The sequence below is a fragment of the Pagrus major genome, chromosome 14 (assembly GCF_040436345.1).
Source record: "Pagrus major chromosome 14, Pma_NU_1.0".
In the NCBI taxonomy this organism is placed as follows: Eukaryota; Metazoa; Chordata; class Actinopteri; order Spariformes; family Sparidae; genus Pagrus; species Pagrus major.
Window position 1 is genome coordinate 15374850 of NC_133228.1, and position 16083 is coordinate 15390932.

General features: G+C 40.6%; 1 protein-coding gene across 1 annotated transcript in view; it reads left to right on the plus strand.

Annotated features, from left to right (window-relative positions):
* The window catches only part of wnk1b (WNK lysine deficient protein kinase 1b), a 97108-nt gene extending 81742 nt beyond the window's left edge, over positions 1-15366 (plus strand). The window contains exons 32-40 of the mRNA XM_073480717.1: positions 84-355; positions 711-786; positions 882-1011; positions 2237-2434; positions 2816-2908; positions 5819-5860; positions 7495-7667; positions 8239-8295; positions 9249-15366. Coding sequence (XP_073336818.1) covers positions 84-355; positions 711-786; positions 882-1011; positions 2237-2434; positions 2816-2908; positions 5819-5860; positions 7495-7667; positions 8239-8295; positions 9249-9689 — 1482 coding nt within the window. The 3' untranslated portion in view covers positions 9690-15366. The remainder of the gene's footprint in view (positions 1-83; positions 356-710; positions 787-881; positions 1012-2236; positions 2435-2815; positions 2909-5818; positions 5861-7494; positions 7668-8238; positions 8296-9248) is intronic.
* Positions 15367-16083: the final 717 nt, after the last annotated feature.

Sequence of the window (16083 nt, forward strand, 5' to 3'; positions counted from 1 at the left end):
GGGGTTTCTTTCTAGGTACTACACAAACTCAAAACTTTCCATTCGCTCATTATTTCATCCAATATTTGGCTTTTGTATTTCAGGTTACCACCAACTCAGAGGCCCGTGTTGGTAGATTCTCAGTAAGTCGTGCCCCTGAGCAGATACCTGAGCCCAGGCAGACCCCTCAACCCGCTGCGCAGGCAGCTAATGGACCCAGTAATCCGGGGCAGCTTTTGAGTCCAGACTCTGCTCATAAAGCCTCGCTGCCTAGTCTAAACAACAACTCCTTCAATAACTCCTACATCAGCAGTGACAACGACTCTGAATTTGAGGATGAAGACTTCAAACGGGAAGTCGGCCGACTCCGAGAAAAGCAAGTTCGCCCTTTCTGTCTTCTCTAAAAATCTAAGAGGAAATACAGTTCTGTTGCCCCACCAACACTTTCTTTATCGAGGTTAACTGTTTTGTAGATTTTGCTCTCGTCTTTCTTCTCCCTCTGCGCCCCCCAAAATAGTAGGCTGTGCTCTGCTTCTCTTTTCTCCTCTTCTTTTTCCTCTTTCCTCACCCTCAAGAACGAGGTCAAGAACTCACTTTCTTTCATTACTTCTTTCGCTTCTTCTTTTCTGGAAATGTTCAGCGCTCCCTCCAAAACTGGTTCCTCACCCTCATTATCACTTTCTTTCTTTAACCTGTTCCTCATATTTATCATTCCCTCTTCCCACCACCAGGCACATGCGTGAGATTCAGGCCCTCCACTCCCGCCAAAAGGACGAAATAGATAATCTTTTCACCAAGCTGGGAAAGGTAACTCACCTTTGTTACGTCAGTACAGATACTATTAACATCATATCATATACAGTACATAGTAAACAACCGTTCCTTCCTTGGTCTTGGCGTAGGTTCCTCCGGCCGCAGTGCTCCCTCCAGTTATAGGCTTGACTGGCAGAAGGAGACGACCCACCAAAAGCAAATCCTCCAAATCGTCCAGAACCAGCTCCACCCACGGCAGCAAGAGTCCGTTACAGCCAGGTAGGCTCATGTGTAAACATTTGTATTAAAGAGCTGGTTCACCAAAAGTCCAAAGCCACATAGTTTCCTACTTACTTCCGGTGGTAACTATCCATTCAATGCAATGGTTGGTTTGATTTGTCCAGGATCCCAACACAGTGGTGGTGAATGAGATTTGTTTTTTTGTTTTTCACACAACAGAAAATAGAAAAATAAGTACATCAGCATGTTAGCACTTGGCATTGTGAGCATGTTAGCATGCTTAGAATTTAGAATTTAGCTCAAAACACAGCTGCACCTACAAAAAATGTAGCCTCCCATAGCTGCTAGCATTGCTGGAGAATCTTAAAGTAAAAGTAAATATTGCATTCTATTGTTGGATAGAAACTTTTATTAATTCATTCACACGTTGCATATCAATTTTTTGATTTATCAATTTGCTATATGGTATTCATTAGTAACCATCCACTGTCCATCTATCCACTGACCAAGAATAGTTGGAAAAGTTATATATTATCTTGAACCCCGAAAACAAGTCAGGTATAAAGCAATATTTTAATAGTTTTTAAAAGTCTTAGACAAAATTTTTTTGTGATTTACAACTTCAAACAGGTAATGCTCTGAGCATCTTCTTTAGAATGACTTTCCAACACGATAAATTGGATAATCGGAGGAGCACATTAATGTATGATTATTCTGGTATACATTTAATGTTGTGAGCAGCACAATTTAAATTCCCACTTCACCAAAACCTGGACAAACCAAACTAAAGACACCACCAGAGGAAGGTGAGAAAATGTGTGTTTTTTGTTAGTTGGTTGAACTGACTGTTTAACCCTGTGCCTCAGAAATGCAACAATTAAAATATTGATCTTGATCTTGTAGTCCACTACACTACAACATGGAAAAAAACTTTTACCCTAACGTCACACCGTCTCTGTGTTTATGCATCCGTGTGCACATATATGTGTGTGTGTGTTATCTGCTTGGTTTCACGTGCATGTGGGTGGAGCAGGCTCAGAGCTTGAACATTTCTGACTGCTTTCCCTGTCTGTCCCCCTCTGTGTGGTTGTGTGTGCGGGGGTGTCTGTGTAAATGTCCGTGGGGTGACGGGTGTCTCATCATGTCTTATCTTTGTGTATATGTGTGTGTGTGTGTGTGTGTGTGTGTGTGTGTGTGTGTGTCTGGTCTCTGGTGTGTCGTACCTGCCCTGTCCTCTCCTGCCTATGCCTTGTGCTATCTCCAGGCAGCACTTTATCCGCCCAGAGCGTCCCCACCATGTACCCCGGCCAGCTGGCTCTTTTAGCCCCAGGAGGATTAGCCGACTCGAGCAGCAGTACTTTGCTCCAGCCACTCAAACCCTCTCCCTCCAGCAACAACCTGTGTTCGGCCTACACCAGCGAGGGGGCACTCTCTGTTCCCAGCCTGTGTGCTCCCACCCCAGGTAGGCATGTGACTGTGAATCCCAGTCTGCAGCAGAGCTCACGAGCTTCCCCACAACATGAGAAACACTTTGCATACAGACAAACACAAGTGCATGCAGTTGGTTTGTCTTCACTCCCTCACACATAGACACCTCTCACATCTTTTTCTATCTTTCTCTACCTGTGTCTCTCTCTGTGTAAACGGCGTGATGGCTAACTGTTGCATTGTTTCTGTGTGTTCCTTCACCTGTGTCTCTTTCCTTTCCTCTCAACCTTTCTGTCTTCCTCTTGTCTCGTCTGTCTGTCTCATTTTCTCTCCCTTTGACTTCCTCACCTCTTTCTCTTCTCTGCACTCTCCCCTCCTCCTCTCCTCCTTTTCTTTCCCTCCTCCCTCTCTTCAGGCTGTGTAAAGTTCAGCTGGGGTTCGGAGCGTTTGGCCTTCAAGCCTGGCGGCAGGAGGACGCGCTTTCTGAGTACGCCCTGCTTGGCTCTTTGTGTGTAACGCTTTATTTCTTTGCTCTTTCTCTTTTTATCCGTCGTCCTTACTTACTTTTCTTCTTTTTTTCCTTTACTCCTATATCTGTCAAGTCACGGTCGTCCTGTCTTCCTGTGGGTTTCCTCCTTTGGTGGAGGAAGACCCTCTGCTTCTGATATCACCAGTGTCCTGCAGAAAACTGGTGTCTCCAAAAAAGTCAGCTTTTCAGGCATTAGTAGTAAACAATTATTCACCTGGGCGAAATCAGCTAAGCTTGTAGGCTTACAGTATACTTTACACACTTTTTATTTACTGCAGCAATCGCGGTCGAAGTAATTTCCTTGGAATTACCAGTGAAACTAAATTTCTATCTTCTATCTAAACAAGGTTTGCTGCCTTATACAGATAAAATAAGTCACAAGCTGCTTGTTACTGTTTATTTTTACATTTACTACGTAACTACCGTACAGAAAATAACATTATTTTAGGTACAGAAGAAAAAGGGAAAATCGGATATAAGAGGTTACTGCAGGGCACAGGCAATTAGCATTATGACAAATAGTCCTCTGTACATCCCAGAGCTTCCCACTTACACTTTAATCTTCTTCTTCTAACTCTTTATCTTTCTCTTAGTGTTCTTGCTTTCCTTTAACATAGTCTTACTTGCCAACAACATCATCTCTTAACTTCACATTTAATGCCAACCATGTGCATTTTTGGCTGCGGGGAATAACAGCATTTTCAAACATAAAATATCATTATAATTGATAGAAAGGACAGAGCACAGTGCTGTCTAAAGTTGGGGCTGTCACCTGCAGCTCTTCATCTTTCACCTCACTGTGGCTGCTCCATCTTGTTCCATTATTGCTTGCAATGGTCGGTCAGTCAGATCAAAAGCAATAAAAACTAATATAGAGAAGTCATTTCAAAATGTAAATACCTTGAATAACTTTTGCTTTTTAAAGGTATCCAAAAAAGAGTTGGGTTTCATGAAAATCTCCAGGATTATAACTTTAATTTTATAGTCATTAATGCAATATAATTAGAAATTATTGCATGAATACAAGGTAGGGAATCGGAAATTGGCTGGTGGAGAGGATTCTTCAACATCAGCTGAAAAGCACATGGATTTTATGCTTTTTGCTCCAAGCCAACCTATTAACAGTCAAATAAGCTTCAAATCCATTATTAAGCAGCCAGCAGCATTTCGGGCATATAACATACATTTCATCTCTCGTAAATTAGAGATCAATTGATACAGTTTTGTTTGTGTGTCAGTTTAAATTTCAATTCTTGGCTTCTTCTTCTTCTGACCTTCGCCTCTGTGAAACAAGCAGACTAACAAGGAAAGACAAGTTGACACCTGGTGACTTGATATTTCTTTTTTTAATAGGAAATGTATTCTTTGTTTTAATTATACTCGATTAATTGCAATGATTCGTGCATTTAAGCACAGTTCTGTTCAAAAACTGTGCATCAGTCTTCATTTCTTTATATTTTTCTGTGGTTAAGAACTTGTTTTTCTCAGATCATATTATAATCATAATATGTAGTTAAATGTTTTGTGCTTGATGAAGGGATGTTAATGAATGCCTCTGAACCCTCTGCAGCTCAAACCCTTTCTCTCCCTCCTTTACCTCACTCCCTTTCCCTCACCCCCTCCTCTCTCTCTCTCACCTGTTCCCCTATCACTGCACAGCCAGGAGGGGAGAGAGACAGACCTGGGTCTTATTGATAATAATTTATTGTTATCATAGTGAAGGAAGAAAAGTGATGTGACATTGGCAAAAAGTGTATTTATTTGTTCTTTGATATAAGCCTGAAAATTGGATTTGGTTTCCCATTTTGTTTCGGTTTATTCTGGCGATCAAATCAGAAATGTGTGCTGCAATTCAGCGATCTGGAAACAGGGTAGTTTTAAATATATGAATCCCAATTTGGACCCAGTTCTGGTGCGGCCCTGTGAGCTGTAGAGAGGACTCAGAACCAGGGGTTGGTTACCCAAAAGCATCTTCAAGCCACAGCACACAGGCACGACTTTGATGCAGTGCGCAGAGTTTCAGTTCAGAAGTATTATCTTCAGGAGGTTTGGTTACAAAATATTTATATTCCAGTATTGAGTGGCCTGTTACAGCTACACTGAGTTGGTGTCTGCACTCCCTCAGAAGGTTGCCTACATACCTTGACCTTGTCAGAAGAAAAGCATCTTCACTCTGTTGTTGAATATGGCAGACCAAAAGTGTCACGAAAATAATAATAAACCATTTAATTACTTAATTACCAATTATACAGTATAAAACTGGATTAATTATTCTGTTTACAATAAATGTTTTAATCTTTAATTAACATGTTTTTAAATGATGTCCTTATTGACGGTTGTTTTTGTAAATACTTTTTTATTTTTAACTATTTATTGATGGATTATATTCCATTAGTACAGTCTTCATGAATTCCCATTAAAATATCAAACAGTGAAGTACTTAATAATTTAGTCCATTATTTCTAGATTCATAAATGAATTTGCAAACAGATTTATTAATGCCGGTTTTTATTGTCCAAGTAGTTATGAATTAATGAAAAGCTTCATTACTATTTCAGTTACACTTGTGGTCCTCCATAGGTGATGTGTATAAAGATGGCCGCCTTGTAACTTGAAGTTGGTGCAGAATACCAGACACACCTTCAGTTTATACATTATACAATCACTGCACATGAATTCTCTTAACATCTACCTCTAACTTTACTCTCCAGGGTTTTAATCCCGCTGAAAGATGTTATTGGGCAACTCAACCCCAAAGTGTTGTTTCTTGACTACTTCAAGTTAAAATAATCGTACTCGGATGCATTGTGTTTGGTTGTCGGGTGTTGTGGGCGGGGTTTAACTCTGACTCTCTCCCAACCCTCCAATCGTTGTCTTCCGGCCGCACAGGGAAGATGGTGAAAAAAGTCTGCCCCTGCAACCAGCTCTGTAGTAATTATCTCTTTTTGGTCTTTCCTCCCTCCATCCTTCCCCTCCTCCTTCATCCTCGCACTTGCCTCTCCCTCGCTTCATCCTGCTCTCTAATGTCCTTTAGATTAAACTTCGATCTCTCTGCCAGATTTGAGATCAGATCAATTCAGTTATTTCAGCTCTTGTGAATCAAAGAGTTTCGAGGACTGAAATGGCTGAATTAACCTGCCATCACAGATTCAAACTGACAGTGCATGCACACACATGTTCACACACACCCTAACACACCTGAACAGCTGTTAGCCTCTCTGCCCCCTCCTCCCTTTCCTCTTCTCCCTCGTCATGGCACGTGGTCTTGACTACATTGCCCAGAATGCCATGCTGCTGCAGTCAGTCATGACTCAGCGTCTCCTCATTCTTATTTTCCTCCATTTTATTTAGCATGACATGACAGTTTTTTTTGTCAGACCGACTGTATGATTAGTTTTTACCGGCTTCCTGCATATTATGTCTTTTCTTGTGCAATATCTCATGTATACATATAAATATCTCATAGCCTGGCTCATTTTGTCAGCATGGCTTTGAGATGACTTTTTCTACAATTTAAGTGTATCAGATCCTTACAATATGAGTATAGTCTGGACTTAAGGTATTGTAAAGAAATGATAATGCCTATTAATCCTAATGTTGTCTTTCTCTGGCCTGAATCATATGTTCAAAATGTATATTTGTGAAAAATACACATGCCTGTTGTCAAAACTGTCTGTAATATTGCGGATCCAGATTTGATTAAAGCGAAAGCTTTTATTCTGAAATTCTGTGATAATATCTGAAACAGCAGAGGGTGTATCAAAGAGCTGAGGTATTTTATAATCTTTCCTCTCTCACCTCTCAGCATATACTGATTAATTTTCCTTCGTAGAGAGGCACCAACATGTTTATATTAAGGCAATATTCAGTAGTTAATGTTAACTTGACTTAAACCGAGGCTACATGCGACAATAGCACAGCACTTACATGCAGACACCCTGGCCAGTGTGCAGTGTGTGCTTTTCTCCTGCAACTTGCTCTGATGAGTTTGATGTTCAGTGATGGCTTAAAGCAAACTACCAGTTGTTACAGAGCTTGGGTGCCCTCTAATGGTCAGAAAATATACTAAAAGAGGAAATCAGTGGTCCAGTACGCTGGGCAGTTTGGCTCAGCACTGCTTCTTTTGTGTCGGAGCATTTTGTGGCTGAATGCTGCTGCTACAGGATGCCCAGCCTATCACTAACCTGAAGCAGTTAGACTCTTGATAGATCCAAGATTCACGATATGTTGTAATTCATGTGATATATTCAAAACAAGTTCAGTATTTGTCACATTTGTTTACATTTTCTGTAAAAAAAAAAAAAAAAAAAAATGTTGCTTAGTTTTCTCATGTTCTCGTCTTCCATCATTATTTCCATTATTGCAACTAAACAATATAATTCTAAGACCATGTCAACATGCTGACCTGCCCTAAAACTCCCTCCCGACCAGCCTGTCACCATGTAACAGCCCTTTTAATGGTCAAAACAGGAAATACATTCTCATCATTCAGATAACAGTTATCATCTTCTAGTTTGAGCAAAATCTCACACCCTTTGCTCTTCTCCTTCTCCTCTCTCTCTCAGGGACGAACAGCACCAACGCAGTGAGCGGTTCAGGCGGTTTGAGCCAGAGCCAGGGGGGCTCTCAGAGTCTGCCCCCCAACATGTCAGCCCCCCACCAGAGGAAAGGCACCTTCACCGACGACCTCCATAAACTGGTGGACAACTGGGCCAGAGACGCCATGAACCTCTCACAGGTTTACTGCTGTTTTATGATTCATCTGAACTGCAGCAGACGTTGTTTTGACACACTAAATGTTCATTCAACGATGACTCACCAGGTCTTGTATTTAGATTACAAGACAAGAAGACAGATCGAGGAAAGAAACTGAACTCTAAATGGTAGTTTGATAAAAGCCAAAGTGGCTGGGAAAGTAAACAAACTTCAGCCAAAACCTACTGGCATTTGGCTGATGAGATGTTTGTCCTGTATCCATTTGGCACTTAAAGTCTATTTACATCGGCCCAAGCATCAGTTAAGAGATGCAAAGGGAAATTTCAATTTAATTGGATAATCTAATATTTTAAGGGCAAAGACGGCAAATGGCTGGTCTCTGGGAACATCCAGAAGCAGTTAAAGTTGCATAGTGTACATTGCTCCAGGCTGCTTTTAAGAAATGTTGTTAAAATGAGGGCGTTGAACCCTCCTGTAGTCTTTATTTAATAGTCCCTGAGGTTTAGAAAACAACTGTTTTGTGTGTCTCATGTTTGTTTAAAACTGTAATGTAGAGTTGAGTTAACTGAACTAAATGTTAAACTTTTTTTCAGGGGAAGAGGAGTGCCAAACAGCTGCAGCAGGCCCCAGCACAGGGACACAGCTACGAGGTCAGTTTAAATATACATCACATCACATTATTAGATTAGCTAGTTTCATGATAAGCAAATAGGCCAACAACCATCCTGTGCTGTAGTAAGATCAGCCAGATTTATGTGCCTCAATTATTAACATATAAAAATGGACAACACGTCTCCACTTCCTTCCATTGTGAAAATAGGAAGCTCTAATAAATGAGTGCTGCCATTTTGCGCTGGTGACGTCAGTTGGAGCCAGAGCCTGTAGTGCGATCCCGCCCATACACTTGAACTTATATCAGTGTGGTGAGAATCACTTAAAATTAAATTATTTGATTTTCAGTTTGGCTCATGTCCCATCTGTTAACATGGAAGGGGCGGGATGAACCTATACTGCAGCCAGCCACCAGGGGGCAATTAAGATGTTTAGGTTTCACTCTTGAGGAGCTTTCATGTCATCCATCTTTTTAAACAGCACTTATGGAATGTAACTAAGTATATTTTCTCAAGTACTGTAGTAAAGTGTAGTTTTGAGGCACTTGTATTTCTATTTTCTACTACTTTATACTTCCCCTCCACTACATTTTGGAGGCAAATATTGTACTTTTTACTCCAACATTTCTTGTCAGAAGATTATTTTTGATACTCAAGTCATTTACAGAAGTTCTGTTCATATGGGTGACTTTCACTTTTACCAAAGTAATATTTTAACAAGATGGCTTTTACTTGAGTATGGCTTTTGGGTACTTTTTACAACACTGACAACTGTTAATGGTCCCAGTTAGTTTGTGGTAACATAATTACAGACACTTTTATTCTGGATCATGCACCACGCAACACAATATAAACTAAAATAATAAAGTTCTTAAAACTTTGAAAGAATTTGAACACCTCAACAAAACAGGACTACAGGCTGAGTAAATGATAAAAAAAAAAAAAAAACTATAGATGTAAAATAATGTAATGTTAAATGTCCTCCTCTCCAGGTCATCCAGTCAGCCAGTCTGGGCAGGAAGTTCTCTGCTCCCAGCCAGCTGTGTACCAGCAGCATCGGAGGCTCAGCCCACCTCCCTTCAAACCCCACCACCGCTACCTCTCTGGCCGTCCGCAAGGGCTCCCTGTGCCACCCCCCTGCCTCCTCCACTCCACCTCAACCCCAACCTCCCCAGTTCATCCACTACACCCCCACCGCCGCCTACAGCGCACAATGGTCTGGTCCAGCTCATGGCCTGCCGACTTCGCACCAGGCCCCTGCACAGCCCGGGCCTCTACTTGTCAGCACCTCCCAGCCCCTGGGCCCCTACCCCACCACGGTCGGGGGACAGGGCCAGATTCCCGGGCAGGGGCCGCTGCAGGCTTTACACCTGACCAACACTCTGCAGAAGTCAGTCAGCAACCCAGGAGGACCCAACCTGAGGACCACGTAGGGTTGGGAGTGAGGGCTGGTTTGAATCCCGGCTCGACTGGACTGGACTGGACTGGTGTGGAGTGTTATGCGCTTGATCGGCCCGGAGAGGACGGAAGAACCGGGGGAGCGTGGAGAGTGAGGAAATTACAGACGCTGACCTGCTCCAGAGGAGGAGAGAAGAAATCAGGAATGTGATGTCACAGACACAAATGCAGTCACACAATCTCCCTCTCTGCTGTGTTTGACTGTGTTTGACATGTGACAGGCAGCCAAATGCTCAAGGATAAAGGACTCGTGTGTGCAATGTTAAGAGGCCAAAGAGGTTTTGACAGGGTGCGGGTCTGGTGTTATTAACTGTTTGTGTGTGAGGTATTGTGTATGGCCGGGTCACACTTGTTCCATTTCATGCTCTACATTGTAAGCATCACCCTCTTGAGACCACGGAGGGGAGATGTTGGATCAGGTTGAGGGGGAGGAATGGGATGGCTTCAGCTCTTGTGTCCACACAGCACCTCCTAATAGCTTCAAATGCTGCAGCTGCTGAAAATATCTCAACTTTCTCAGACTGAGATTAAAAACATTCTCAAGCTCTGAAAGAAGATAACAACAACGCAGTTTTTCCTCATTTAATACAGAAATGACATTGGCATTCTATAAAGAGGTGACTGGTGGATTTAGAAGGGAGCTTGGCCATCACATTACAGTTCCAACATCATCACTCAATCTAGCAGCGTTTCTGTCAGCAGTTTGCATCTCTTAAATTCATGCATACAAAAAAGGCTGCAGATAAAAGCTTTGAGAGCAGAATGGAAGTGTTGTCTCTTCAGTATTCGGAATTTCTCAACCATTAAAAGCACAAAAAAATCCAAAACAACTCAAAACGCACATTGAGAATTTGAACGCCTGGAGCTGAGCTGACCTCCGGCCTGGTTTAGAGTAGGTGTAGCCCAGCACTTGGTGGGGTTTTGAGAGAAATCGTGACCGCTACTCCTCTTGTTACCTTCTGTGTTCTTGTTTGTATGTTCGCCGATCAAACAGACGGAGGAGAGATGGAGGAGAGGAAGTAGGTGAAGAGGAAGAGTGCTAACTAACAGTCCGACACCTCATCTGTTTCGTTCTGCTTACTCGAGGGAGCACACAGGCTGCGTGAGTGCTGAATGGACACGACAGATGCTTCCGCACACCAAACGCCTCTTCACCATCACGACTCCACCTCTTCCTCCATCCCTCTCTCCGCCTCTCTGTTGCCATTTGAAGCAATAACAGCAGAAACCTTTTAGAGAAGAAAAAAAAAGCCCAATCATGAGAGAACTCAGCGTGAAAAAGTGGCCTTGTTATCAGAATAATATAGAGTCCCTGTACAGTTTGTGTTTATTTTTTAGAATGTCAGCCATGATGATTCCATTTGTTGTTTTGTTTTGTTTTTTGTTTTGTTGGGTTTGCTTTGCTCGCTGCACCCAGCCAGCAATCTGACACACACACACACACACAGAATGCATGAGACATTCATATAAACACACACACACCTGCATACACAGACTCATGTAAATACATGCACATTGTTGGAGGCGTAGCAGCTGTTTATCAGACATAGATTCACAGACTAATGCCTCAGTTCTCATCATTAGGGTTCAACGTTGGTGTTGAAACGATTGCAATGTACATTATTGTTGTTAATGATTATTATTCTATTTAAAAAGAAACAAAAACAAGAACGTGTTCTGTCGATGGACCTGTTATACGCGCACATCGCTGTACGATGTGGAAACACTGTGATTATTGTTGTTTATTCTTAGCAAATGTTGTTGGACAACATTAGTTTTAGGGTGATGTCACAAATTAAAAAAAAACAAAACAAAAGCAAACAGATTGAGGCTTTGGGGTCCTTTCACTTTCAATTCACTGCTTTCAGCAAATGGATTCTCATCGAAATGTGAAAAATTGAAATTCCCGCTTTTTTCAGTAATCGTCCTCACATCCAGTTACAGAGGACAAAATCCGAAACAGATGCCTTACCGACAACTAATCAACTCGAGCTTCAGTTCATCTTTATAACTGATCGAATTGAAAGTCGAAACTGACCTCCGAGCCCGATTCTAAAGACAAACCGGGGTGAACGGCAGGATAGTTGATATTTAGATAATAAAGTAATGCTAGCTATTTTTTTTCTTAATACAGTACTTATATATCAGACACTTTAAATAGCCCTCCTCTTCCCTTTCTCCCCTGGTTTTGTTAGATGAATGTGAATGTATAAACCAATGGTGTCCATTTTAATGTACTTGAAAAAAAAAGTCTGTCTTTTATTTTTATTTTCGCTTCCCCCGACCACCCCCCATAGAGCCTCCGGTTGAACACTGGAGGTAGTTTAGTGCCTTGCATCCTTCCTGTTGCTTGTTTCGTTGGGGGGATGAGGTCTCGGGTTAAAGTAAGCACACTTAACAGCATGTGTGGAGAGTTTTGGGGTGTCAACTTTGAAGTTGGTGGTGATGTTTGTGACCTTGGAGGCATTCAGATGATGAGTAGTTAAAGGAGATGCAGTAATAATGGCTGTTGTTAGCGGCTGCTACTGTGTGTGCTACAGCTGGTTTGTGGTTAATTCTCTTTGAGTGTGTTTTCCACCAAAAAGCAAATGAAAATCATAGCTATTAACCGTCTAACTTAGCTCTTTGAATTGACTGTGTTACACCACCAACATGATGAAAGATGGAGAGAATGTGAGAGTTTATCAGTGCCATTTTTTTTTTCGGGGTTTTAAATGTAGATACTGGGAAGAGAAAAAAAAGGGGGGGAGTATTTTTTCAGTTTTAAGGAGGAAGATGTTGAAGATTGTATTTGAAGCTTGGACCACTCTGTACTTTAGAGGCACTGGCACAGTCAGCAGAGGACACATTGGTACAATGAACTATGGTTAGTTTATTTGATTAGGGCTGGGCGGGGTGGCCTTAAAATACTCTTGTGATATTTTTCGGCTATATCGCAATACATGATATATCTCAATATATTAAAATCCCCTCAGAAGCACTTCATAAATGTTAACAAAATCAAATATCACAAAATTTCTGACCAAATATGTCGATAGGGCTATTGTGACAATATTGTAGGGATGACCTTTTAAGACAACACTTATGCCATTAAGTCGAAAAAGAAATCTAGTCTCACAATAACAAAATAATATCAATATGATGCCCAGTCTTACATTTCATGTTAACATATCTCTGATGTAATATGGATCTATGTCTTTACCAAAACTAATGATGATGCTGTGGCCTCGGGATTAAAAAACAAAGACTCCTTCCCTGGTTTTGAGCACAATTTTATTGTTATTCATGGAATAGTGAGTGGAGACATTTGCCACAGACAAAACTGTATCTTTGGTGTACAGTATGAGACAAATCTACTTAAAACTTAACATAAATTTGCAATGAAATTGCCACAATTAGGTGGAAAAGGCCAACCTCATCCTCAGCTAAGCAGACTGACTACAGAGACATGACCACGTGCCCAAATTTACAGTATTTACAATTCAATTCAATTCAAAAAACTTTATTTGTCCCCGGGGGGCAATTCAAGCCAAGGCACGCGGAGCAGTTATATACAACACAGACTTTTAAGCCCTTGAAAACGTATTTTTAGAATTTAACACTCAAAAACTTAGATAATCTGCTTTATCTGGACTTTAATCGACAGGCCACTAAAACCCACCAACTGTCATGAGATGCTGATTCAAATGTTGCTGAATCCTTAAAAAGTGAGCAGAGAAAGAAAGAAATACAGAAAATGTCTCGTTTAAAACCTCCCCGGTTCAAAACTGTCCAAACTTGGGCATAAAATAGGAATCCATCAGTCAGAAGAAGAAGCTGATTGAGCAAATAAGTTTTCAGGGCCCTTAAGTTTTAAGAGCGGCATAACACTCCAGATGTGCACAGCCATTGTAGGAGCCATCTTACCCAGTATCATCCAATAAGATTTAGAAAGATGTCGGCTATAGATGAGCTGTTATTGGTAAAAAAGCATGTCTGCAAACAGTATGAAAATCGTCTCGTCCACTCCTTTTCCCACTGTATGTGTCTGAAGCTGAACCTTTTGCGTTTTACTCAAAAAAAAAAATGACTGTAAACCAAAATTTAAGAGTAATATTTTAACATCACAGTGCTGGAGGTGTGTTGGTGGTGGTTCTGATGATCGTACTGGTAGTGATGATGGTGGTGAAAGTGATAATGATAGTGAAGTTTAGATTCAAGGCCTTTGACACCCCTGTCCTCTTTTCTCTTTTCATTTGTCAGTGCAGATGAAACATATCTGGTACAAACTTTAACATTCACTTAACATCGTTTTATTTTTATTTTTGTTTTGATGGGAATGGGTGTTCTGGATTTGCATTTAAAAAAACATGAAACGGTTACTTTGTAAAGTTTGTACAAAAAAAAAGCATCGCCTTCGCTTGATTTTCTTTTTTTTTTTCCAGTTCTCATGAATAATAATGCAACATTTTTACTACTAGGCAAGTTTGGTTGAAGCTGTGAATAATCATTGAGCCACTTTGCTTTAGTTCTGTTGATCTGTTCAAAAGAATTCAAACCTTTAATGATGCCGCCAACTCAGTGCCATTTGACTTTCTGTCAGTGGAGTGGAAACATAAAAGAAAATTGAGTGTGTTGACCTGCTTTCACTCACTGCAGCTGGTTTGGTCACCAGGTGGATTTTCACTTTGCAATAGCTCGAGCCTCAAATGATTTCCACAGTAGACATTTGATAATTATTTGCCGTGTCTCTTACATAATTACCATGAAAGGAGCGCCTACTGCAATGCAATATTATTTAAAGTTTCAGTTTGCTTTCAAGCTCTGAGGTTACAGTTTGCTGGAGGACTCTTATTTTGTAAGGATCTGGAGTTAAACATCTGTGGGTGCAATTATTGTGAAGTTTTTTTTTTTACTCTTACTGTGAAAGGCTTGAGAGTTATCCAATGCAGGCGCTCTTATTGTGAAGTTTCCTGAAGTTAAAGCAGAAAAGTAGGCTTCTTTTTCTGGTGACACACAAACAGTGTAGCAATAGTTGTTTTTAAACTCATTTGATTCAGTTTTTTCCTGTTCAGGACTCGCTAACCTTTTATGCTTTTTACTGTAGAAGTGCCCACGTGTAAAAGAATTGCCTTTCAGTGCACCGACACACACGTACACGCACACACACACACGCACACACACACACACACACACACATTCATTCATTCAGTGCATCTCCTCGCTGTTTCATGTAGCTCGCTCCTGTGGAATGACGTCGAGTCTCGAGCACAGCAACAGTTTCTTCTCCAGACTGTTACTGAACACGTTGATTTATGTTTCTGCTCTCTTTCATTTTTTTTTTTTATTTCTCACACGTTTTTATCAGCTGTTTTAACGTCTCTAGCGGCACCTAACTTAATTCAGTGGTTTCATTTTTCTGTATCGTGTTTGACATTGTACAAAGTGGTTGGATTAAAAAAAACAACAACACATGGATGAATGAATGAGAGAAAAAACAAAACAAAAAAATACATGTAGGGAGTCATCGGCAGCCTTTAAAGGTATGTTTTGCACTAAGTATAGAGTGTTCAAGCTTCATATTAAAAAAAACTTTGCGCTTTGCGCTACAATACAATGAAATTTGTTACTTTATTTGTAAAAACTTAATAAATAAAAGTTGTTTAAATGAAATGGAGTGACTGGACTTTAAATCAGTATAAATATAATGAAATGAATCTGCTGTTTTTGTTTTAATTCAATCAATACATCTTTTTCACAGGTGTCTTCTGGGTCACGATGAATCACAACAGCTTCAAGAAAAGACAGACAGACAGACAGGTACACAATGACGTGAACAAAGCTGTCAGAGCAGAGTGTTGATAAAGTATGGTGATCTTGTTTTGTATGTTTGAGATGTGCTGGGAGACTTTTCAAGAACTTTCGTGATGATAACAATTTAAACCACTTCACATTCACAAACAGGAAAAAGAAATGGAGGTTTGAAGTCCCTGCCAGATGGTTGAACTGTCTACAAATATATAATGGAATGATTAAATGTATCACTGACAACAGTTAACATCTTGATAATAAGGAGATGTTATATTCAGGGCTGCAACCAATCCTCATTTTCATTATTGATTAATCTTCCAATTATTTTCATGATTAGTTGATTAATTGTTTAGGAAATTATGATGAGCATTTTTCACATTTTAATGTTATTGAGAGTGTGAAGTGGGAGTCTTCAAACTGCTTCTTCTGTCCAACCAACAGTCCAAAACAGACTCCTTATTTACTGTCATAGATGACAAAGAAAAGCAGCAAATCCTTACATTTAAGAAGCTGGAACCAGCAAATGACATGAAAGGATTAACTATTATAAAAGATAGCTGGCAATACAACGAGACCTCA